The sequence below is a fragment of the Pygoscelis adeliae genome, unplaced genomic scaffold, assembly GCF_000699105.1.
Source record: "Pygoscelis adeliae isolate BGI_AS28 unplaced genomic scaffold, ASM69910v1 Scaffold239, whole genome shotgun sequence".
Classification (NCBI taxonomy): Eukaryota; Metazoa; Chordata; class Aves; order Sphenisciformes; family Spheniscidae; genus Pygoscelis; species Pygoscelis adeliae.
In genome coordinates, this window is record NW_008825537.1 from 78,408 (window position 1) to 103,208 (window position 24,801).

At 49.7% G+C, this 24,801-nt stretch overlaps 1 protein-coding gene across 4 annotated transcripts in view; it reads right to left on the reverse strand.

Moving 5' to 3' along the window:
- The window catches only part of CELF5 (CUGBP, Elav-like family member 5), a 31,926-nt gene extending 7,524 nt beyond the window's left edge, over positions 1-24,402 (reverse strand). Inside the window, exons 1-6 of one of the 4 annotated variants that reach the window (XM_009331817.1) lie at positions 24,325-24,402; positions 10,531-10,585; positions 3,502-3,519; positions 2,705-2,833; positions 2,028-2,107; positions 883-1,029 (exon numbers count right to left, since the gene is read on the reverse strand). In XM_009331817.1, the coding sequence (XP_009330092.1) occupies positions 883-1,029; positions 2,028-2,107; positions 2,705-2,833; positions 3,502-3,519; positions 10,531-10,585 (429 nt within the window). In that variant the 5' untranslated portion in view covers positions 24,325-24,402. Of the gene's footprint in view, positions 1-882; positions 1,030-2,027; positions 2,108-2,704; positions 2,834-3,501; positions 3,520-9,966; positions 10,006-10,530; positions 10,586-24,324 lie in introns of all 4 variants that reach the window. The other 3 variants (XM_009331816.1, XM_009331815.1, XM_009331813.1) reach the window with 3 other exon arrangements.
- Between the last annotated feature and the right edge of the window lie 399 nt (positions 24,403-24,801).

The following is a 24,801-nucleotide window of genomic DNA, read 5'->3' on the forward strand; positions in this document are numbered from 1 at the left end:
CAATTACATTCAGTAACAGTATCTACTTTTGAGTTCTTTGTTTCACACAAGCATCTCTCATGCCTTCAGCAATTTCTGAGCCTCCTTCCATGGGCTTTATACTTGGTAGCAGAGATCTGAAAGTGACAGTCACCAAGAAGACCCAAAAGATGCTCCACCACAGCTGATCAGGGACTTCCTGAGTTTGGGACCTACCTCAAACATCAATGGCAATCACCACCATCACTCCAAGGCAATGAGGTTCTCTCACTAAGATCCAAAGCACAGCCAGTCTTGCCAGAGGAGGCCAGACTGCTGAAACACCTCTGATCCACTGCTCCCTCTCCAGCACCCTGCAAACCCCGCATTCACACTAGTCAAGAGAGAAAAGCCTGGGAGCCAAGGACAGCACTGGGGGGATTAGGGGCCTCCTGAGAATTTCAGCAGAGAAATAAACACATGAAGCTGGGCCCAGGGCTCTCGTGGTACTCCAAAAACAGACACACATTTGTGCCATAGACCCAGAGGAAGAGTTCACAAGTTGGCAGACTACCACGTCTGGCAGACATCCAGGAATCATGGCTCTGAGCTGTCCTCAAAACAAGACAGAAAGACACTGGGTCATGCTTGACCTGTTCCCAGACACCTCCGCCAGTCTACACCACATCAGAGAAATCCAGCCTCACTTCGAGAAGGTCCCAGCTCTCTCCTGTCACCCCTTCCAGAAATGCACAAAGACTAGGCTGCTGACTGGAGAAACTGAAGCCAGGAACAACTCCCAGGTGCCGGGAAGCTTTCACGCATTTGTTACAGAGACCTGTTTGTGGTCTCCCAGCCCAGGTATGGTGCTGCCCCATAGCCAAGAGGGCAGCCTTTCCCCACACACACACGCGTGATACTCACAGCCTGCGCATAGGCGCTGTATGGGCTGAACGGCAAGGTGAGAGATGGAGTGAATATCCCCAGCTGCCCCACCATTTGCTGCATACGACGGAGGGTCCTCTCCTTATCTGTGTCAGCAAACTTCACCACTAGACTGGAGGAGGCGCCCTAGGCACAGAGAGAGGAGACAGAGAGAGGAGGCAGGGGGAGAAGAGGCCGTGGGACAGCCAGAGAGTCAGCAGTCAGGCAAGGTGGGATGGGGCAGAACAGGCAGCAGAGAGGAGTGGGAAGAGGAGCAGAAGAGCAAATATTGGCGTGAAAGTGCTCGGGAGCTGCCTGGAACCTGGGCTGTGCCCTTCCCCATCCATCTGTCCATCCAACCCTTCCCTCTCCCACCCTTCCCCTCATACCCTGGGCCTTGCACAGCTGCACAAGTGGGTGCACACATCCCTGGCTGCATTCCTCAGGTGATGGTGCAGCCAGGAACACCCAGGACATTGTCAGCCACAAGCACCATCTTTCCACCACCATGAGCTTGGCTGGATAGGCAGAGCAGTTCCTGGCAGCTGGAAATATCCCTGCTGCAGCAATGCACTATCCTGCCCACAAGGTGCCCCAATCCAGGTTAGAGATGGTGAGAGATGAGATCACAACTGCAGCTCCACCTGCACAAGAAGGCACAGTTGTGGCTACATAACCCCACACAATGCACAAAGCATTCCCATCTACACCAAGCCTGCCCCAGAGGCCTCCTTTACTGCCTAAATAAGAGAAGGTGGGGAGCGTGCACAGACACTGGAGTCCTGACTGCTCACATTGCTGAATTGTTAGCTTGCACCCTGCTCAGTTTTGAACTACTCCAGGTAGCTGTCTCCAAGACAAATTCATGGCCTGGTTCTTGGCTCTCTTTTAGTTAGCCTTTATAGCTCTAAGTGCTGTCACTACCAGTCTGAACAGACATAGATACACACACCAGCCCAGAAGACAGGATGGTTCCCGAAGACAAGAGCTCAGATGTGCACACACACCCCCCACACACCCCACAACCACACGAGCTGGAAATTGCAATTGAACCTGTCATGGTTTTGGACAGTGAGGGAAGGTCCCTGCAACAGGGTCATGAAAGAGGATTAGGAAGAGGGTAGGTACCCTGGCCTTATACTCACGGGCATTGTCTGGCTGCCATGGAGTGCGTGGATTGCTGCCTGAGCCTCTGTGTGAGATGAGAACTTTACAAAAGCACAGCCTGGAAAGGGACAGAAAGAGCACAGGAGATTGCAGTGACAGGACGGCTGTGAAAGTGCCCCTTGCATCATCACGCAAGAGACGGTATCTGGATCTCAGGCCGGGCAAAGGAAAGCCACCCCAAGAAAGGAGGGAACAAAAAGGATGACCCATCCCAAGTCCTCTATCCTGGAAAAAACAGGAAGAGTCTCAAATTGTTACTTCAATGATATACTCTATAGAGGATGTCACCATCTCCACCCTTGCCCCTGATTACCTCTTCCCCAAATTCTCTATGCGCTCCTAATTGTGGGTACAAACATTTCAAATTGCAGACCCAGACTGAGCCAACAGGCTCACTAGTGATCCTGATAACTCAGCTACTCATCATGCTCTGCTTCCCCTCCTTTCACCTTGGTCTCTGCCCATCTTCCCCAATCTTTCCTTGCAGCAGACAACTCTTCCTGCCCTGCTCCCTATGCCTGGCTGTGATATGGGTTCCCATAAAGATGGGGTGGGGGAATAAATGCCCCAGTGGAAAGGAGGCAGAGGTCGTGAGGCAGGTGAGTGCTACCTGAAGAGCAGGGAGAAAGGGCACAACACACAGAGGGGTTCACACCTTTGCTGTTACCATCAGGTCCACGGAGCACCGTACATTCATCAATGACCCCAAATGGTTCAAAGAGCCGGAGCACGTCATCCTCAGACTGCTGCTTATTTAACATGCCCACAAAGAGCTTCCTGTCCCCTAGGGGCAAACACAGAAACATCAACCTTCTATGAGGCGTACAGTCCAAAGCAGGAGGATAGGGACACTTAAGCACAAAACAGCCTAGTGTTGAAAACATGCCTGGCATGGAAATGATTTGCTGTTGGCTGAAATGTTTCCAGGGGTGAGTATGCAGGGTCCTCTCAAGCTCCTCACACCTGCAAAGGTTTCTGTGGCTTCCCCTGTCCTACCCTCCCCAAAGGAAAACAAAAGATTAATAATTTCCTTCTATTCATTAGCCCTTTCCTTTGAATGATCCAACACAAATGGTAGTAAGAGAAACTGCCTGGGCAATTATACCCTTTTTGAACAATATGTGAAGTCCAAGAGGTACCTTAGGAACCCAGGCAGGGTGAATAAATTCTAGGACCCTTGGCTTCTGTTTCCTTTTCCTTCTCTCCACGATCACTGTTTCCACAGCTGCTATGTAACCAAGCATCTTATGTTCAATTTGCCCTTCCTTACCCCAGTCTAACCAGTATGTCTACCGAGCTGTCCTCTAAGGCCTGGAACAAACCCTGGCATCCTGGGTCCCAATTTGCCTCATCATAGGATCAGCCAAATGCAAGACAGTTGGATGAGGGCCAACAAACAGCCCCATGTCCCCACTCCCCCCTCTCCAAGGGCATTTTGTACCCGTGTCACACTGGCGGGGGGCTGGAAGGCTGGCCAACACATCCAGGACTTTGAGCTCAGGGTCCATCTGGGTTCCTCCATCAGAACGGAGAAGTGAGGATTATGGTTTTGTTGGGATGGCCAAGTGTGGAGATAGGAAGAAAGGTGCACAGCGCTTTCTCCCCCTCTCTGCCCCCATCAGTACACACAGGGGCCCATCACACAGCCTGATGCCATCCAGTCGAGCACAAACACAGCAGCGGTTGGAGCAACATCCTCCACAGATTGCTGTGAACAGCTATTAAAATAGCACAACATTAAAATACCAGCCTAAATGCCAGCCCAATCTCCATTTTTGCAAGGAGATAGTTGTGCCAACTACAGAGTTAATCCTCCCTCACTGCCCCAAACATGCATGGAGAGACATGACCCATAGGAACAAATGTGTCAGGATACGGCTTGGGAGGAGCAGTGAGAGAGGATTCCTTATTGTTAGCGACAGGATCAGAGGGGCTGGCTTCAAACAAAACCAATGTAATGTGACGCAAGTCAGGGAAAATAGCAAGGAAGCTGCTATCTGTTTGAGGGTGCAGTGACCTGAAAAACAACAGGTCTTGGAGCTACAGCAACAGAGCAGGCTGCAGGGGTGGTGGTGTGTATGTATGGCAGGAATGGATGACACATTGCACATTCACACTGCCGGCAAAGCCTCCCCTAGCCCCTTCCTTGCTCCCCTTGGCTCAGAGGATGGTTCCTACCCAAGTAAGTAAGCAAGCTGCCTCCTCCCAGACTGCTCTGCCACATACAGACACACTTGGGAACACGTGCAGGAAGTATCTACATGTGCCATTGGTCCCTTGCAGAAAAGCAGATGCACACACACAACATTAATGGACAGGCACATCGGCTCACACATGCACAGGAACATGCTTGCACATTGGCCCAGCCCCAGCAGGTGCCTTCAGAAACAAACTTCCTCAGTGAGCAAGAGGGATGTGCAGACAGATGCACTCTTCCACCATGCAGACACCACAGGGAGCCACTTTGTATGGCTGCACCACCCCACAGAGCCCAAGCACAAGCTCATGCAGGCACAGCTCTCCACTAGGCACTGGATGTACATGCAACACAGATGTGACTTTGATCCACCACACATAAAGGGTTAAAAGTGCTGTATCTAAGGCTCTTATCCAGTCCCAAATAGACACTCCTAATTTATATCACTGGAAGTGGCTGAAATATATGGCCTTGTGTATTTTTTAAAGGCCAAATTTCCCGGCTTCCCCATTTTCATGATTCCCTGGATAACTAAACATGTGGGAATTTCATCCCCCTCTATTTTCCTTGCGATTCTTTCTACATTTCTGCCTGCACCTGTGTGACAATGGTTGCATTTTGGAGACACTATTTTAGCCGATTGAGTCCATTCAAAATTTAGTGCTCTGGTAATGCCCCATAATCTGCAGCCAAGGCACAGGAGCTAATAAACCAGGTGCTGTACAGCTGCCTTCTTAGCAGCAGATGCAGATGCAGACAGCATCTGCCCCCACCCAAGGGCCAGATCAGAAATGCTGGTGGGCAAACCAGCCAAAAAATAGCACATAGAGAAGGTGAAAAATCTGACTGGAAGGGGAGTGGAAAAAAAATGGGACTGGTCAGGAACATATTTACTGGGAGCTGGAGAGGAGAATGGAAATTAAAGGAGCAGTAGCTCTGTGCTCCCATTAACATCACCTGGTGCCGTATGTGATCCCAGTTTGGCTATGGGAGGGGACACTTGAGCTCTGCAGTGTTCCCCCTTCCTCTACCCTGAATCTATATTGCAGCTGCAGCTAGGCCTTATTTCAGACATGTGTGCACCATGCTGTGGCTTTTGGATTGCAAACATGGCAGGAGTTCCTCAAAAAACACATCAACAAAGGGGAGAAACACACTGGGAAATATTTGTACTGACTTTAGATGCTGTAAAATAATCCTCTGTTCTTTGAACTAACAAGCAAATAATTGTGGACTAAGACTTAACAGCCAGAAATGCATTTGATGGTCTTGCCTTACTCTTTAGGGAACCCAGCAGGCTGTCTGGCTGTTTGGGTCAGGGTGGCAGGGGGGGTGTCAAGACAACTAGGAAAGTCAGTTATATTAGAAATTAAAAAAGCTGGAACTCTAGGTGGGGGCAACATACAGCTACATGGATGTAATATTTCTTTTGTAACACTGGCCTTTTGCTTCTGGATCTGATTTTGTGTAAAGTGAGGTTTTTGCCAAAGAATAGCGGCTAACCAGTGGAGAGTCGGATAAGTGGTTCCAGTTTTGGCTGATGACTAATTCAGTGCAAAGACCTGATGATTACCACAGCCACCCAAAGCTTAAGTCTCCACACCAAGCAACAGTCTAATGGATGCAAGAGGCCACAGCTTTGCAATGGAGGCACTGAACAAAAAGGAACCTTGTCAACTTGCAAACAAATCAACATTAAACTATGAGTTACTAACTGTTTTCTCCTTCAGAGGGCCTTGAAATTTCCTGGATAATTCTTGTGGTTTCATCCTCATACCATTTCTGTTGGATCAAAAGCATTTTTCTTTACCCTGCACTTTGGGAAATGTCCATTGAAACAGTGGATGCTAGTCTCCATTCTTGCAGTTTTACTGCAGGTCTTCTGTTGTCTGACAGGGCTCACTAGCAAAACATTTTGGAAGTCCTGTGTTTATGTGGGAATTTCAGCTTTTCTTTTTTGATTTTGGAAGAAAAAAATGCCAGCCTTCCTGGCTATGCAGAACAGGTTAAAACTGTGATACCTTAGGCACTCAAGCTATAAAGGCAAATATAAAGAAACACACCTATTGGTTTTGAATCTTTTCTGAATGCCCAGAACAGCAGTATTAGAAGACGGTGAAGTCACTGACAACATAAGAGAAAGATTTTTTTGCAGTTATTTTCATTTCATACAGCCCAGTTCCCAAGATTGCATGTAGGAAAAGGATCCAGGCTTGTGCCTCTAGGATGCCTCTCTGCAGCAACTAGGGACCTGTGAAAGGGCTCCTCTGCTGCTTATCTCTCTCCCTCTCCATGTGTTGGAGCCCAACCCATGATCTAGTGCTCTCTCACTTCGGGCAGCTTCCAAACAGGGGCGTTCCCCTACCAATAACCAAGCTGCCTCACCTCTCACAACTGGGCCAAAACCCTGCAAGCCCTTTCACCTGATGTCTGCTGTCACCACTCTTAAAGCGGTCAATCCCAAATCCTCTGGCATCCTCGAGCCACTGCTGTGGGTCACTGGCTCCTTTGGCTCCCCAGCAGGGACTCCTGCAGTGCTGGAAGATCATCTCTCCACCACCTGTAACAGCACACCCTCCTCCTGCTATTTTTCCTTCACTTTCTCTCCAGCTCGTTTTTCACCCTCTGATTGGCAATTTCCCATGCTGTCCAGCAACCAGGAAAATTGTCTCTGATCTGTCTCTGTCTCTGAACTCACTGTTGAGTTCCCATGGAAACATGCTCTGGGCACAGTCAGTCACCCAGGCAGCAGGAGGAGGGCCAGTGCGGAGCAGGTTGCTGATGAAGATACCATGGGAACAAGCGAGGGGTTAAGGCTGAATGCTTCAGCCATGAGAGAGAGAGGAGAGCACACAAGCACTGGACACTGCTCCTCTTTAAACCCAGTGGATTTAGGTCATCTGGCCAGCAGCTGTCAGCAGCAAGGATCAGGGAGCGGGAGGAAGCCCACTCAAGCAGTTGGCGTGGATGGGACGCAGCAAATCTCCTTGGGTATGCAGAGAGCTTCCTTGTCTCTAAGGCAGTGCTAATGGGCTTGGGCTAGCTGTCGTATCACATCAGTGCAGCAGAGTGCTCCACGTCTCGCAAGAAGCACAGACAAGCTCCTCTGCCCCCCCACTCCATGTCCTCCTGGCATTCCCAGGCTCACATCAGAGGCATGAGGGAAAGGAGGAAAGAGCTGACAAAGCCTGTGCCAGAATCACAGGTCCCCCCTCTGAACTAATGCAGGCAGCATCTTTTCACTAGTGAATTCCTTCTGCAGGGTGCAGTAACACTGAGTATCCAGATATCCCCATGCAGCCCCTGCAGGGTTTGGCCAAAACTGCCCCTTTGGCACAAAAATTAGCATCTCTTAGACCAGGAGACAAATTCTGGTGCTCTAACTTCATGTACTTAATTCAGGGTGCTTAATTTGAGAGATGTCAGTACCTGGAGAGGATAAAAGAGGTTCCCTTCAAGGATAATGCAGAGCAGAGCCTCACTGATGTATGCAGCTGTTCCCTTGATAAATTCCTAGTCCAAGCAGTTCTGCCCTGCCCCAAATCTTTCTTTTACCTCCTGCTAGTGTGGGGCTATTGCTATAGGGAATGGCTCTTCCCGTATCTGCAAACTTGATCATCCACTTCTCTTACAAGCGGAGCATCACGACAGAAACCTTTGGAAAGAGCAACCTGATTCAGACAAATATAGGGTGCTGTCTTGATGCTGCTTCTGCCTCAGGAAAAACTCCAGTTCGTCATGGATCCTGCGGGAGCTACTTGTTTCTGAGCTCTGCAATGAAGCTGGAAGGAAGCTAGGCACATGGGCTGGAGGGAGGCAGGTGTTCAGACTCCAGAGGCTGCTTTTCTCTATGACCTTCTCCATGGGAAGCAGAGCTGATGCCCTGATGTTTGCAGTCATTAGAGATTGTGGCACGTTTCATAAGCTTAGAGATTTCAGAGTCCAGTGCCTTGACCAAAAGCTTGCCTCCAAATCAACATCCTGTTTTTGAACTTGTTGGCCTATTTCAGCTCAATTTGACAGAGGAGCTGAGGCATCAGAGATGTTAAGTCCCAATACATTTTGTGATACTAGGTGGCTGTGTATAGAAGAGAGTCCCTAGTAGTGCCCCACCAGCAAAAGAAAGGCTGCAGAAATGACCTCAGCCTAGTATTAGACACCAGAGATTCCAGAGTTGCACTCATCAAAGAGACACAAACTGTTAAGAAAACAAAGCTGCAGAGGTCAGTCTGTTCACAGCCTGAATTGTCACAGCTGACAGGGTAGTCAGCTGTGCATGGGTGGTACTGGTGAAGGTAAATGTGTGCATTTGCCTATGAATGTGTATGTCAAGTGGGCACATGTATTCGCAAAGCAGTGAACACATGGGGCATCTGTCTATAGGTACATCTGCCTGTGTCTCTGTGTTGGCTGTGAGGGTTGTTATGCAGCCATGTCTTACAGCCTGAGAGTGCATGGGATCTGCCAATGTGTACATGTAATGGGTTTGTGATGTTGAGTTACTGGTATGACTGGCAAAGGCTTTCCTAGTCTCCTATGCTTTTTTTTTTTTAAAGACTCATTAGGAATAACCTCAGATACAATTACACAATTTCTGAATTAATTAGAAATCTGGGGTGCAAATTTTTAAAATCAATGTGGTGGGGGAAGGGTTGACCACCTCATGGTTGTATCTAGATAGAGGCAGTATGAGGTGTCAGCAAGCAGTCAGCTTCCTCTATCCCCACTGTAGGCACCACTAAAGGACAGTTCATCCACTCCTAGTATCGGTGTCAAGAGTGAGAGAGTGAATCACCCTGAAGGCACTGGTCTCTTTTTACTGTCTATAGCATGGACAAGGACCTTAAACTCAACCTTGAACCCAGGGGCTGAAGTAAGGTGAGATGAATCCAGTCCTATATGTTTCAGGCATGCTAATTTCTTTGGAGGCTTAAGCCACGGTTCTTTTCAAAAGAAGCATGTCTACAGGTGGCACGTCTGGGATTCTCAGTATAGCCCAAGGGAATAAAAATGCCCAAACTTCAGTAAAAGTCAGGTATCTAATCCCTCAAGTAAATAATGAAAAGTCACAGATTCTATTTGGAAAAATTACCTGACTTAAGCAGATAAACCTTTTTTTTTTAAAGGAGGATCACACAACCATAAATACACACATTCATATAAAATATTACAAAATATACCTCATGTTCCTGCCAGTGAAATAATTGATAGTCACTACAAACTGCTTGGTAGTGACCCCTTAAAATTTAAAACAAAAGCCTTCCAAATCTAAACACAGCATGCAGGATATGCTGCCCTACAGGACAAACAGTCTCATACAAATTCTCCCCTCCCCACTATTAAACTGCTTTCAGAGGCAGCACCAACAGCACAAGGCATGGAGAGGCAGATGCAGGAATGGAGAGAAGAGGAGAAGAAATGTATCGGTAAGACAAGGAAAAGCAGAAAAATGGGTTCATAAATTTGGAAAGGGCTGGAGGTGCAAACCTTCTCCACCTGGAGGAGGCATCTAAATTGCTGTGACCTCCCCATTAAATTAACAGAGATTCTCCTGTTCCCAATCTTCCAGCTCTGAACTACTCAGTATATGCTGCTCTAACCAAGCTGGTCCCCTGCAGCCTGACAGCACCTCCATCTCAGGCCTAAACTCAGGATCCATTCCCTTCAGACACTATTTCCCCATCACATGCTATTTTCTGCAACAGCACTTGGGCCCTGACAGTGTGATGGGGGCTGCTGCAGGACTGAGAGTGGAGAGGCTGAGACAGTCCAACAGTGATGGGGGAGGCAGAGGAGTGAGCTGCAGACAGGACAGTCAGCTGTGGAGCAGTGAGCTGAACAGGTTAAAAAGCCAGTGCTGCTGCAGGGATCTGGCTTTTATCTGGCTGATCAGGTATAAGACTGAAGAAACCTCTTCCCAACTGCTTACACCCTCCAGGACCCCTGGTGCCATACACCAAAGTGCATGCCTGCTTCAGTAACCTCCTGGGGCAGACACTGTCAGGCTAATAATACCCTCAAAGGGCTGGGAAAGAGCGTGGAGTGGGCAGCCACATCATTACCCTTAGGACTTGGGGTGCTCTCAGCTGCCTGCAGTGCAAAGCTGAAGGCTCCCCATCAAAGCCTATCCCTAGACTCTCCTCCTGCCCCCCCAAATACCTGCCACACACAAACATCCCTTCATACAGACTGCGGGGAGAGGAAGGCCAGGTCAGGACCCTGTCTCTTTGCTTGGTCCCCCTCACAAGCACAAAGCCGCCAAAGAAGAAACAAGGAGAGATGACAACTACCTCCACGGCTCTCGCTGTCTGCAGGTTTCACTTGAATCGGGCGTGCCATCTGCAATGAAAGAGAAATGCAGAGGGTTAGAGCTTGGCCCATCTGCCTGGCACACGGTGCTGATGGCAGTGGCACCAGGGTGCCCCCTTCTGCCTGCTGTGCAGAGTAGGAGAGTGGCAGAAGGGAACCAAGATATCGTGATGGCAACCAGAACCCTTGGAGAAGAGACCACGTGGATTTCAGACTTCTCAAAAGGAAACCTGGCGCTCTTCCCTGCTCAGCTGCTTGCCTGCAGGGAACAGCTCTCCTGGAAATGCCCACCACGCATAAACCTCTGCCTCCTCAGACACAGCAAGCGGCAAAGAAAGGCCTCCAAGGAAGCAGCTCATCACCATGAGACTGGAGCCTGAACAGTGGTCAGGGTGGCCTAAGGTGAGACTATGCCTGGAAGCTCTTCCTATGCCCGCCCTGACTCGGTGCAGGCATGGTCACCTTACCTAATTGAGCCACTTACTTTCCTTGCAGGAGGGAGGAAAGATTGCCTCTGAACTTGGCTTGCAAGCAGGCACGTTATGTTTCCCCTTCCCCAGCCCTCATGCAGTCAGAGCTCTGTGCACCAGAGTGGCTCTGAAGAAGGGCAGTGCTGCTCTCCAGCATCATCTCCTGTCCACAATGGGAATGCTCAGGTTGAAAGTGACAAAACTCCTCTGGGTTGTGGAGAAGAGCTGTTTACCTCTCTTGCACCAATTAGTGTCATTAGCAATAATCCAACCACAAGCAACAAGCCTGAGGGGTAGCTTAGCTCATGTGATATGGGGACTCTCCAGGTAAGACAGAAGAACACTTCTACCCAGGAGTAGCTGCATTAAGTAACCCACAGCTTTAACTGTCTGATTGGCAAAGCAGGGCAGAACTCTGGTCTGCTGGACGGTATGCACGTCCTGTGCTGCCCAGAAAGGCAACTGACAAGCTGTAGCCTCCTTCCTAGGCTAGCAGGATCCAACTGAGGCAGAGTCTCCTCCGAGGAATGGTATACAAGGCAGATTTCCACATTCACAGCACATCTCGCTCCATGTCTCTCCGCATCATTCACAGAGGTTGACAGTGACTTGAATCAGTGACATTCATAATAAAAATCAATCAGAACATCACAGGTAAGACCTGCACACAAGTTGCAGGTCCAGGCGTAGTCTGCCCCCTCTCTTAGGAAACACCCTCCAGAAAAACAGCAACAACAACAGAAGAAAATAAAAGCAACAAGAAAATTAAATCAAGCCATAAAAGTCACCAACTGAGATGTGTTTAGAAGCCAGCATGCAAAACGTGGACTGCTGTCAGTCTCCAAGTGGTGGCTGAACCAGACTGGCCAGAAACCAGAGGTAGAGCCCACATTCACAACAGCTGGAGGAAACCTGTGAAGTAACTTTGCAGTTCACAGGACAAAGATGCCAACGAGAAGGTGACAGGCTGCCGTGGCATGGCACACCACTGCTGAAGCCTGACCGCTGGGCACAGGAGGGTGCTTGTGGCAGCTGGAGGCTGTGAGCTTGCACTGACTGGTAGATCTCAGGCAGGATGAGCAGAAGCTGGGACCAGCCCCAAGCAATACCATCCCTGCCTCAAGGAGCAATATGGGGCTGCTTTGCAGAGCCAGAGACTGGCTGGAAGCTCCCCAGAGGAAAGCCAAGCTGCTGCCATGCTACACTTTGGTAGGCAGCAGTGCCAACTCCAGCTCCAGCTCCCAGGACTTGCTGTGCATTTGGGGGAGAGGGAAAGGCTGAGAGTCCCTTTCCCACTCTCCATCAGCTGCATGGATTTGCAGAGCTCCTAACATCCCACTGTGCTGCCACAGGGCCCCAGCATGTGCAGCACTGGCACTCACCAGCCTCTGGGCTGCTGCTCCCCCCCGGAACTGCCAAGGACCAGGCATCTCTTGCAGCCCGTGAGCTGAGTGGGATGTGGGGCAGGGGTTCAGAAGGATGCGGTCAGACATTGCTCCAGAAAGCCTCAGATTTTCTCACTGAGAGGCAGTGGCTCCTATCACTGCTCACAGCCTCAGGCCATATGCCTGTGCAAGCCGGGGGCGGGGGGGTTTCGGGAGGATGAGAGGCAGTGCCTCCTATCACTGCTCACAGCCTCAGGCAATATGCCTGTGCAAGCCGAGGCTGGGGGTGTTTCGGCAGCAGGCTGGGTGGGAGAGGGCAGGCAGCCCAGATGTGTGCTCGGAAGAGAGGGCTCGGTGGAGAGCCAAGAGGGGCAGCTGGCCAGCTCACTCCCCACTGCTCCCACAGCACTGAGAAATAGCTTTGTTTCTACCCAGGATGCAAAACCAGGATTAAGCTAAACAGATGGGGAGGGAGATGGAGGGACAGACTCAGACCTCAGCTTCTATGAGGAGCAAATCCATTTGGGGGAAGGGAGGGAGGAAGGGATGTCATGGAAGCCAAGAGCATCACACCCCCACGTGAGCACGGACCCACCCAGGGATGCTGGGCTGAGGGCTTGGGGCAAGGAGTCAGAAAGGATGGGGGGAGGTGAGGGAGGGGGTTAAGTACCTGAGGACATCTCCCTGCCCCTCCCCCAACAGGGCTGTCACTCCAGCTCCCAGCACCTAGGGTAAAGGAGGTGTTGTCATGGAAACAGTTATTCACCACATGGAACCTGACATTTGTGGTTGCCATGGAAACCAGCTCTTGGGGGCATTCCCTCTGCTTTGCACAAAAGAGACATTTTGATATGATCGCTGGGGAGGGGGCCCCCTCCACCCATCTGTCCATCCCTTTCCTTCCCCCCATCCCAGGGACTGCTACGCAGCCGAGGGTGCACTGCAGGGCCTGCCCCTGGGATGGTGAGCCATGGCTGGCCCTACTGAACCTGCCCGCCATGGGAGAGTGCACGCCACAGGGTCACACACCCACAGCGGGGCGACATGCCCACAGCAGGGCCATGGGACGATGCCTGCAAGACAGCACTGGCGGTAGATGTGCCAGCGCCGATGCCAGCACAGTGATGTGGGTTAGCACTGGTGCAAGTCTGGAAGCAGTGTCTGGCTGCGGCGATGAGGAAGCGGGGCTGCCTAGGGTGAGATCAAGCATGTGGGCTGCTCTGCACCCCACAGCTGTGGCCACAGCTTCTCTCTTGCCTACTTGACACAGCACCTTGGCAGGGAACAGGAAGACTCACCCTCTGCCAATGTCAGACCAAGCCCTCAGTCAAGGGCTGCCCATTTCCAGAGACCTTGCCAGCTCCAGTGACTTTGAGAGCCACTCATCAAACTGAGGTCTGGTCTCTGGGCTGGTCTTCATCTGTTCTGGAAGATGTGGGTAAAGAGGAGAAAACAAGATACAAGAAGTTTGTCCAGATGCTGAGGCTTGGAGAAAAGCAGCAGGATTCTCTGCCTGCTGCTTCCTGAAATGCGAGGTCTCCCAGCTGAGGCAGAGGCAGGCATGGTCCTCCCTGCAAAGAACTGGACACCCAGAGGCTTCCACAAACAGCACAATAACACTTTAATCTCAAGTCCCATGTTGCCACTGAAGATGAACAAAATATCAAAGGCCTCTCAAGCAGAGGTGTGAGCCTACAAATGCAAAGAGAGTCCACAGTTGCTTTAACTCAACAACATAGGTCGCAAGGCCTTGAGAAGTGTCTCTGTGGGGTCCTAAACTTTGTATACAGGTCTCAGACAAAGAGCTCTGTCTCCTACAGGAACTCAATGCACAGAAAGGATGGTCAAGCTTTACCCCTTCCATCTGAGGGAGAAAGAGAGTAACAGGACAGCAGGGAGGACATACTTCTGGCTTGCACGTCAAACTCTGGAAGTACAAATTCTTCTGGCCTCCAGTCATCACCTCAAGCTGCACAGTAATCAGAGAACACACCTGACTCTAAGAAAGCCATATTTGTACATGCCCAGCTGGGCCCAGAATCCAACAGAGTCAGGATGTGCCTGCCTTAAATTCCAAGTGCCAAGTAGATGCACATGCACAGACATGCATGCCTTTACAACACAAGAACAGAAACATATGTAAACATGCATGTGGCATGGAGAACTCGAGCAAATGATTTATGAGCCTGTGCCTGCCTCACTAGCTGAGCTTTATTTTCCTCATTAAATTATTCAGCTGAGTGTTATTATTCTTAATTTCTGAAGAATATCACATTAACATTTAGCACATGCTGTCAGACCACCACGGGCCAAATGTACCCCACCCTGAGTCCCTCACCCCTGCACCTCACGGTCCTTTGTACTCGCTGCTAAAGACAGACTAAGAGCTGTCAGCTCGATGACCCACTGGACTCAAGAAACCTCCTGGAGCCACATGCAGCAACGGACACCAGATGGGCAGCACATGGGAGGGGGCAAAGCTCCCACTGCCCCCCTTTAGCTTCTTCCTCACATCTGCCCTCCTGGCTGGATGCACACCTTCCCTTTCCAAACACAGCCATGCTTACCCTCCACAGCTCACAGATGACGTTTCTCTGCCCGCACCACCCTCCTTCTCACAAGCACACAGCCTTTGTTAGCTTGCTTTCTTTGTGATTACTGGCGGGGAGCCACCGGGCAGCGGAAGCCACTGGCCAGCCTGATGGGGGCATGAAGCTATAGTGACCACCAGAGCGGTGGTGCTACAAAGCACAGCAGCCACGTTTCCTGCATAGCCCTCAAGGAGCAGTGAAGAGATACCCCGTGATAAGAGAGTCACTGCAGCCCAGAGGAGCCTAGAGGTTTCTACAGAAGAGGCAGGGGTGAGAGGCCTTGCTGGCGAGTGTCTAGATTACATCCCACCCCATCCCCAGCATCTGGTCAGCATAGAGAAATGGGGAACTATGCTCTGTTTGGGCTTCCTCCCTGCTTTCAAGGAAATGCTGCCCCACCCTTGTAGCACTCTTGGGATCAAGGATCTAAGGAAAATTCCTGGCCCTGCTAAAGTCAGAGGAAGCTTTGCTATTGGTTTCACCAAGGCCAAAATGCACCATTTCTCTCACCACACCCCAAAAAAACCCTTCTGGAGGTGAACTAGCTCCCCACATTTACACCAATGCCCAGCATGAGCTGTCATCTCAGCAATCTGGTAGCCATGTTCTCCAAGGAGGAGCAGTGACCCCCCAGCTCTCGCTTTCTCAGCTTTCAAACTGCAAAAGCTGGATAGAGGGAGAAAGCCCCCTGGGACAGCAGGACAAGCCTCTCTATTAATTAGGAGTAAGTGATGTAAAATAATCCCTCAGGTGCAATGCAGGGGAACCTCATAGTGTTAAATGGGTCAGAGAGGCAGAGAGCATGAAACACACAATGCAGGCTGGCTCTTCTGGGATGTCAGGAACCAAAAGGCATCCAAGGCCATTGGCAGAATTAGGTCCTGGGCTCTTAGGCTTTGCAAATTGTGGGCTGGTCCTCTTCTGGCCAGTTAAAAATGCCCTGCCTGAATGATCACAACCACTTCTAGCTGTACAGAGCACATAAATCTAAATGCTGATTTGCTCATTTGGATTCTGTTTCTGGTTGGGAATGCAAGCAGTGATGGATTGGTGCCAGTCTCAGTGCTCAAGTCTCCCGCTTGCATCTTTCCACTGATGTCTCAGTGTATCTCGGTCCTATCCAGAAGAACCATCCTTCCCTGAGAAAGGGGAGTTGTCTTACACAGGAACATGAGCAACGTTAGCACCAAGCACCATTCCAGCACAGCTCTAAAGGCTGCTTATGAATTCACTCCATCCAACCCCATTATGAAGGAGACAAGGATAATTATGAGTACTGTGTTCCAGGTGGAGGAATCAAGGCACGTGATGATGAAGGTCATGCAGGAAGTCTGTGGCAGAAGCAGGATGCGAAGCCCAGAGTCCAAACCACACAGCCCCTGCCTGCATGGGGCCATCTCTTTTTGCGTGAGCATGGAAGATTGTTGGAGGACTTCACCCAGCTGCTTTGTGTCACCAAGAAGAGGACTCAAACTTCAACTCCTCTTGCAAGTTTCTTTGGGAGGTATTTTCCCTACCCCCAGCACAGAGGGCAAATCAAACAGAGCAGGGAAGTTATCCCCCATTCCTCACCGAAGCCGAGTGCATGCAGGAAATTAGCAAGCAGACATCCGAGCAGCGTGCGGGCCGCAACACACATAGACTGGCTGCTTTGCCTCTTGGATTCTCTGCTGCGCTGTGTTCCTTCTTCCTTAATGCTTCCCTTAATCCTTGTCCCTACTGTAGCTAGTGCTGCTCTGCGAGGAAGGCATGCAACTTATCGCCAGGACTGAGAAAGCCTTTGGATCTCCCTGGTATCTCTATGGAAGTGACAGCACCATTACCGTGCATTAACATCAGACAACCAGCAGGGAGGCCAGCCCAACATAGCAATTACAGCCCCTATCATATATGTGACTGTTTGACGGACACATTTAAGTGCTGTCTCTCAGGACTCCATGGTCAGTCTGTCCTCATGGGGCTCCTTCCTTGATGTTTCAGTGCACCACAGGGCACTGCATCAAGGAGGACATTAGATGATCCTCCCTGTTGCCCTGATCTCTTCTTGTCACTTGTGATTAGTGCCACTGAAGGTCAAGGGAGCTTTTAGGTGAGAAGAGGAAAGTGCCAACTTTCTCAAATCCTTTTCTACAGGTGCTAGGACAACAAGTTTCCCCCAGAGGCAACAGGAAGAAAAATCCTGGGTCAAATTCAGGCGAGTACCTTTCTGGTTTCAAGGGGGCTTTTCAGCAGCGCAGAGAGTAGTAGTATTTGGCCCCAAACTTCCTCCTGCTCCTCCCCACTCTTGCAAGACAGGGCTGAAGGAACTGAAAACCCCAAAAGCTCCTCTAGCAAGTTCATCAAGACCACAAGAGATCATTCTGGCCACCAGAAAGCCACGAGCCTGAGGACCCAGGCACAGCTTGATGCACAGGCCCACAGTCCTGCATCAGCTGCAGGATCTTGCTTCAGCAGAGACAGGGTCTTGCTGTTCTCAGCTTGCTCAAGGAGGCCCTAATCACAGGAGCCACTCCCAGCTCAAAGTAAGGTGGAAAGTGCTTAGCAGGCCTACAAAAAGCAGGAATAAGGTGCTATGAGATAGGTCACCAAGTTACTCTGAGCAAGTGCAAGAAACTGCAGAGGGGAAAACTGGGAGCACTGCCACACTCACCTGGCTTTGATCTTTCTGTCACGCTGTTTGGAGAAGACATCCAACACCCATCTTTCCCTGTGCTCACTGATGCACCACTGACCCTGCTTCACTGGACACCTGGTCCAATGAACATGCTCAGGTGCTTCTCCATGCACAAGTGGGAGCCTCCAAGGACCTCAGCAAACTGGCAAAGGGCAGAGTGAGGGGCACAGGAAGCCTGAGCTGAAAAGACACAGCCAGGTCTGCAGAGAGCTTGCACAGGCCTCTCACGGATGTGCTGGAAGATTAACACGCTGTGGTCGGTCTGGGCCTGACAGCTGGGGGTACTGGCAGCTCCTCAATGCAGCCATGCGCCCACCTTTTCTCCCCCCATGGCAGGTTAATTACAGAGGCTGGGGAAAGAGGTGTCTGCTAATTTAACACACTTTGGTAGCTGCGGACGGGGCCAAGCAGACGGCAGCAGGGACCCTCTGCCCCGGCTGCTGCACATAGGCTGAGTGCACCAGTTCCCATGGCAACCATTAACGGTCTGAGCAGTGCAAAACTGCCTGCAATAACGACGTGGCCATGGGAAAATCCACTGAAAATGGGCCCGAGTCCCAGTGCCACCATAAGAATCCCCTGAGCCATCTCTTCTCTGGGCTGAACAATAAAAGTTATGGCTGATATTAGGTAAACTGTTTCACTTTGGAGGTGCTCACAGACTGGAAGAGAGGCCCAGAGCAATTGCGGGATCTCTTGGAGATATTCAAAACTCAGTCGGAGAAGGTCCTCAGTGATCTGATGTAGTTAGCCCTGCTCTGAGTGGGGTTTGACCAGAGACCCCAGAGGTCTCTTCCAACATAAATTATTCTGTGATTCTATATCCGTATTCACAAACACTTGTGTGCATGCACACATACCAAATGACCCTGGGGAGATGGGAACGCAGAGTCATGCTCAGGAGTGTGGGTGCCTTTGCAAAGATGAAGGTCTGCGTGGGTTGGTGCGCAGGTGCGTGTGTATGTGAGCGTGTTCACGAGCACAGGTGAGCTCACCAGGAAACATGGCAGCTCCGGGAGACAAAAGTTTAAGCTCTGTGCTACAAGGAGATGCGAGTGCCCGGTTGTGCAAAGGGCAGCAATTTCTAGGGAGAAACAGAGGCCCCTTTGTGCACAGGACAGAGCCTGCACGTGTGCATTTGGACAGCATGTGGGAACGGGTGCTGATCTTTAATTTCATTATCCTTCCAATTCCATAGGCAGCAGGAGCCAATGTTTGCCTTGACAGCTTGCTATCCCCCTGCCTCTTCAGGATATGTACTTCGTAGGGCTGCTGCCTTGCCTCACTGCCAGTTCTCAGCTCCTTAAGCCAAACCCCCACCAGCATAAGCATTTGCAACTCTCTCTGCAGTGAACAGGCATTTCTGTTGCTCCTTGCCCAGGGGCTGCTTTAGCCCAGTACCTTCACGTCCTGGTGCTGCCATTTCAATGAGACAGCCTTGACATGCTCTCTGTATTGCTACCTTCTACTGATAATGTTGCATGGCTCTCATGAATTTGCTCATATTGTCTATCAAACCTGCAGGATGGACATGGGAAAAACTTCTCCACCCTGCCTCACCCAAAGGTTCAAGCTGTAGAGGCCACCTCAAAGATTAACAACCAGAGTCTAGTTTCAGCCCCCAACCAAACATTCAGGACCCCTACTCCACTCCTCAGCATGTGTCCCAGCTTTGCCAGCTGCAATATCCTGTAGTGTTCACATGAAGAAACTTTCAGAAATACTGGTCCAGGCTGGCTTCACACCAGCACTTGTACAAAAGAGAGGGGAGGGGAGAATGAGATGCTTTGACCTCTCTACCAAAACCCCTCCTGTCACCTGTGCTCCCTTATATCATCATGGGCTGTGGATCCTGACAGATGGCCCATGGTGAGCCCTTGCTCCTGGCAGCACAGGAGACAGCCTGCCCACAGGGATGCCCTCTGCTCAAGCTCTGCTGGGTCTCTGCATTAATCCTTGTGCCCAACTACCTGAGTTAGTGCTGCAGCATCTCAACCCCTGGTGCATTCCCAGAGTCTCTCTCTGCTCTAATGCTGCTGCTCTCTGTAATTTTCCATTCCTGTGTCCCTGTGTTCCCAAGCCATCACTGCATCCATGAGTTTGCCCCCTGACGTAGCCACATTTCAGTGCCCCCATCACTGCTCCTAAGCTGCCCATATACCCAGCTTGGATCAATACCAATTTCTGCCACTTACTTGCCTACCTTCCAGCAAGCCCTTCTTTGTTCTGCATAGAAATAAAACTGTAACTGTACCTTGCCAGAAGAATTACTTTTTTAAACCTCTCCCTCTCCACTTCTTCCCTCTATTCTTCTTCCCCTTCTTCTTCAGGAGCAATTTTATGTAATTTGCAACTGTCTGGCTGCAAATGAAAAGAGACACAAAGCGTTTCTGCGAAATATTGAAAAGCTGGCTTTTCAAATTTCACTTAGCAAGAGGCTTTAACTTGTTGTGTGATCACTGCGTGTCATTAATAACCTCTCTTTCAGAACTCAGTAAAGTGAAGGCACAATCACAAATCAAAGGCATGGGTTATTGAGATATAATATCATTTCACCGAGCCAGGGAGGAGTGTGCCAGGGAGTGGGGAGAAGGTGAAACACTGCACTGCTAGGCTGGCTTGCAGCTGAAGAGGACACTACATTTAGGAAGAAGCGTAAAGGCTTGATTCCCTCTCTGCTTTTCAGATCCAAAGATTTTGCCTCTGTTCAGCTTCCATGGGTTGTGTGTATTTCTCCAAGCCCTGCAGACATAGGCCACAAAAGGAGCTGGTTTCTATTTTGTTCCTCAGGCAGATCTGTCTCCATCTCTGTTGAGTCTTTGAAGCTCATCAAACTGCTTTATTGGGACTGAGTCAGACTTAATTGTGCAGTTCCCCAGCCTGTCCTCAGGAAGCAAAACTGGGGAACACGAAACAGGATCTTTGCACATGCAGGACACAGAAAGTACTGTGAAGGGCAGGGAGTAGGAGTGTGTCAGGCTGGCTAGGAGGTGGTGCTGGGCAGAGAACTGGCCACGATGCTGGCGCTGTCTATATGCTGCAGAGCATGAGTCGCTGTGAGCAAGGTATGATGTGCTTCCCGCTTGTCACGTGCACCAACCAGGTTGATGCGCAAACCTGTCTTGCTTGCGTGCCAGTCCTTTGGCTGTGCTGAGGTTCACAGGTTGCTGTCCAAATCTGATGAGGGCCCACAACCACAGTGTGTGGAAATAGGCTCCCTGCCCACACAGCCACAAGGCAAGGTATTCCTCCTGCTTATCACAGCTGACAGCAAGGGCATAGATACTTGGCATCCTTTTAAGCTCCTTAGCAAGCCTGGGTGATCAGACATTTCTGCTAATTCACCGAGGATGCACTTTACCTCTCTGTTGTGGGAAGCTCCATCCTTCCTTCCCCAAAGGAAGATTCACACATTTGTTACTTCCAGACTGCACTGATAGCAATTCACCAGCTCTGAAGGCAACACAGGTGTTTTAGATAATACAATATACATCTGACAGTCTTCTTGCTTTACACCCTGAGCACACTAGCCCTTAAAAAAGGGGGTGAAAGCCAAAAAATCTGTCTACCTTCGGAAAAAGATGCTAAACCTTACTGTCAAAAAATAAGCTTTTTTGATTTTAAGTTCTATTTAGCTACCATATATCCAACAACCCTCAATTTAAAAATAAATGAGAATTTTGATCTCCCAAAAGGAGAACTTGCCAGAAATGCCATAAAAGCAAATAGAGACCATGGTGATTCCTATTGACTTATGTGGAAAACCTACAATATAAATATAAAACCTCAGGAAAGCTACACTGCAGGTATGGCACTGCAGGAACAAAGTGGCAGCATTCTTAGATGGGCTGACATTGCTAGCATCAGACCTGGAGGGCCTACGCAATATCTCTGTGGGCACAGGCCTACCCAGTGACAGACTTGGAAGAGAACCCAGACCTGCTTCATCTGCCTGATCACAGCCTAAGGACCTATCAGAAACCATATCAAAGCATTTCCCTAAGTCTGTCCTTACCAAATCCCCAGTCTAGACTAAGCAAGCCATTTGTCTCTATTCAGGTTCATGAACTGTTGAGATCAACCGCTGGTCTCTGCATTGAGACCAACAAAGGAAGGTACTTGGGTACTTGTGGCATCTATGGTTGCTTTGCAATACAATGGCAAGTGTGGGACTACCAACAAGGTAATTTCTATCTCAGTTTGATCCCTTGCTGTCTCTAAACATGCTGATGCTTGGTCATGCATTCAGATGACAGTTTGTGTCACCCTACACTGATGTCATACCCTCTTAAACTTTCTTCCTGCTATTGCTATGTGCAATAAAGAGATAGTAAATGGGTAAAATGGACAAGAAACTGCTTGTTTACCAGACTACGGCCCATTTACTGAAATCCCAGCAGTGTGGGCCAGTACATTGTTCTCTGTCCTATGCTAGGGTCCTCGCTATATTTCTGGTGAGAGGCTTTGCCACAGAGTTCATCAGAAGATGATCTAGATGTGAATGTACAGAGATGAAATTTCAAGACCTTGTTCCCAAAACAGGGAAACAATCAGTTACCTAGCACTCCTGCCTGTGACTCATTTCCAGAGTATTCTCTGTAATCAGCTGGGTCAGACAGATGGGTGATAACTATACAGATACAAGCAAACCAGGCAAAGAAAACAGGGCTGAAAGCTACCACAGGTCACCCAGCCCATGTCCATGCCAAGACCAACTCTATGCACATCAGGACGGAGGTCTGTTCCATTCTGGTAGTAACCATCTCTAAATGACCACTAAAACGACCAAAGAGAGAGAATCCTGCCTTCTTGGTCATTGAGGGACTTTCCAAAACAGAAGCTAAATGTGATGAAGTGGTGTATTGCCAGCCTTAAAACAGACAGCTCCAAATGCAGCACAGCTCATCTTCATCATAATCCTGAAGCTTAATTACACCACATTGCTCGTTAACTGTCTCCAGACAAACATGTTTGAAAGTACTCAGCTAGCACAGACTTCTTACTGTTCCCAAGCAGTTTCTTACACCTCCCTTAACATAAAAAGCCTTTAGATCACCACATCACAGATAAATTGCTGCCTTAAATACTACTCCATGCAGCGCTCTATAACTACTGAGAGCACAAACAGTAGAGAACATAGAGAAACACGCAACAAATTCCCGATGTAGAACTGTAGCAAAACTGAGATTGCCTTGAATCCACCGAGCCTTCAGATCTTTCAGAGTCCCTCTACAGGTACTAGGTAGAGACATGTCTGTCTTCTCCATTGCGTTACAGCACTGTACCATGACTCATCAAGACTGCTCTTCCATCCTTTGACTTGTTCTTATAGACTCGGTCAATTCTGCCCTGGACCAACACACACAGACTACATTGCTTTAGCCTGAAGGGCTGACCTTTTCCCCTCACACAAAATTAACTCAAACAGTATTTGAGCACCTGGTTATCTGCACTCTTCCCCCTTGCTGCCCTGAGATAACCTGAAACAGTAAAGATCCTATTAAGTGGTAATTGTTACGTGCATTTTCCAGCCCTCAAATGTCAACACAGGCCCATGCAAAAAGGGAGCACAGGTAAACAAATATGGAAAAGGATGTGTGCGTGTGGAGGTCTTGAGGGGAGCTGGGAGAGGTGAGGGAAGCTATCTGGACCTGTATGGGTTAAAGAGGAAATGTTAATTCCTAACCCCTCTCCAGAGACCCCTGGTTTACATTAATTATTCTGTTGCCTTGAGCACTCAGGGCCTCCTGTGAGCTTCCGTCTATAAGTACCCAACTCCTCCGCCTACTCACCTCCAAATGAATCCTTCCAACATGCTTGATCAAACCCCTCAGTGCAGCAAGGGAACTGCCCAGTCAAAGCTTTCAAATCATACCAAAACGGGAATGGCAACAATTCAGAACTCCTTTCAGCTCATCAGCAGGTCCCAGGGAGGCAGAGGACTTCCCCACGAGGAGATCCCTACTGCACTTTGCTCCCAACACCAGCTGTGGAGTGAGCAGGACACAGGAACAGACCACAGCTAGTTCAGCAGTCTTGGTCTCACCTATATAACCCATTTCTCTTCCAAACAACGGGATGTGGCAAGTGTATTTTTTTCTTCTGAGAAGCTGATGCAACTCAGCCACTGCACTAGAAGTCATTTTGGGTCCTGCACAGAGCCACCCAACAAATTGTCCAGGCACCCTGCAGGGCAATGGCTGACTAGGAGTGGATGCACCAGGAAGTTCTGCACACCTAGAGGAAAAGTCTGGTATCTTGTCTTGTCTCCTGTCAGCTTTCCAGCATGCCCACTGTGCAGGCTAGGCCCATGCACTTCACCCCAAAGCCCACAACTCCCTAGTGACAGGGACAGATAGCTGAAGATGTCATGTCACACAACACCACAGAGACCAAAGAGCAGCACAGAAATAGGCTTGGCTGAAGTTACATGGGGCAGCCTTGGCAAGGTGGAGAAAAGAGCAGCAGCTCTGTGAAGAGCAGTGCTGTGCTTTGGCTCCCACATCCCTGTTCTAACCCCCAAACCACACTTCTCTTTCACAAGCAGGAAAATTAATCTAAGCCACTTCTCACCTTCACTCCCTCCCCTGACAATCCCCCATTTGCCTGCCCATGGCATGAGCTCCAGGCACAATTCACTGGGACTTACCCCTGGCAAAGTCTTCTGTTCATGCAGTGCTGTCTGGGCTTTGATGGCAGAGTCTCTGGCACAGTATGTGAGGAACGCACAACCTGCAGTGGATACAGCAAGTGTGAAGTTAGACATGCAATTGCAGATGCACATCGACACAACATTCCTCTTTGGTAACAGCAGGTGACTGAAGTACAAGAACTACAGATGCTGCCCTGTTCCAGCAGACCTGTCCCAACGTTTCTGCTCAGGTACAGAGGAAGTGCCTAGGACAGCCCTTGTGCGAGACCCGATTTTTTTATGGGGGGTGGGGGCAGAGGGGGAGGCTTGCTAATTAAAGGTGCAAACGTTATGTAATTTGGATGCATCGAAGACTCGAGGGAAAAAGACAAAGAAACAACATTAAAGGACTTGCAGGCCCCATCCAAGGTCTGTTGAAGCCATGGGAAAGTGTCCCAGTGAATCAACTAGGTTTGAAACGGGTGTTGAACAAGG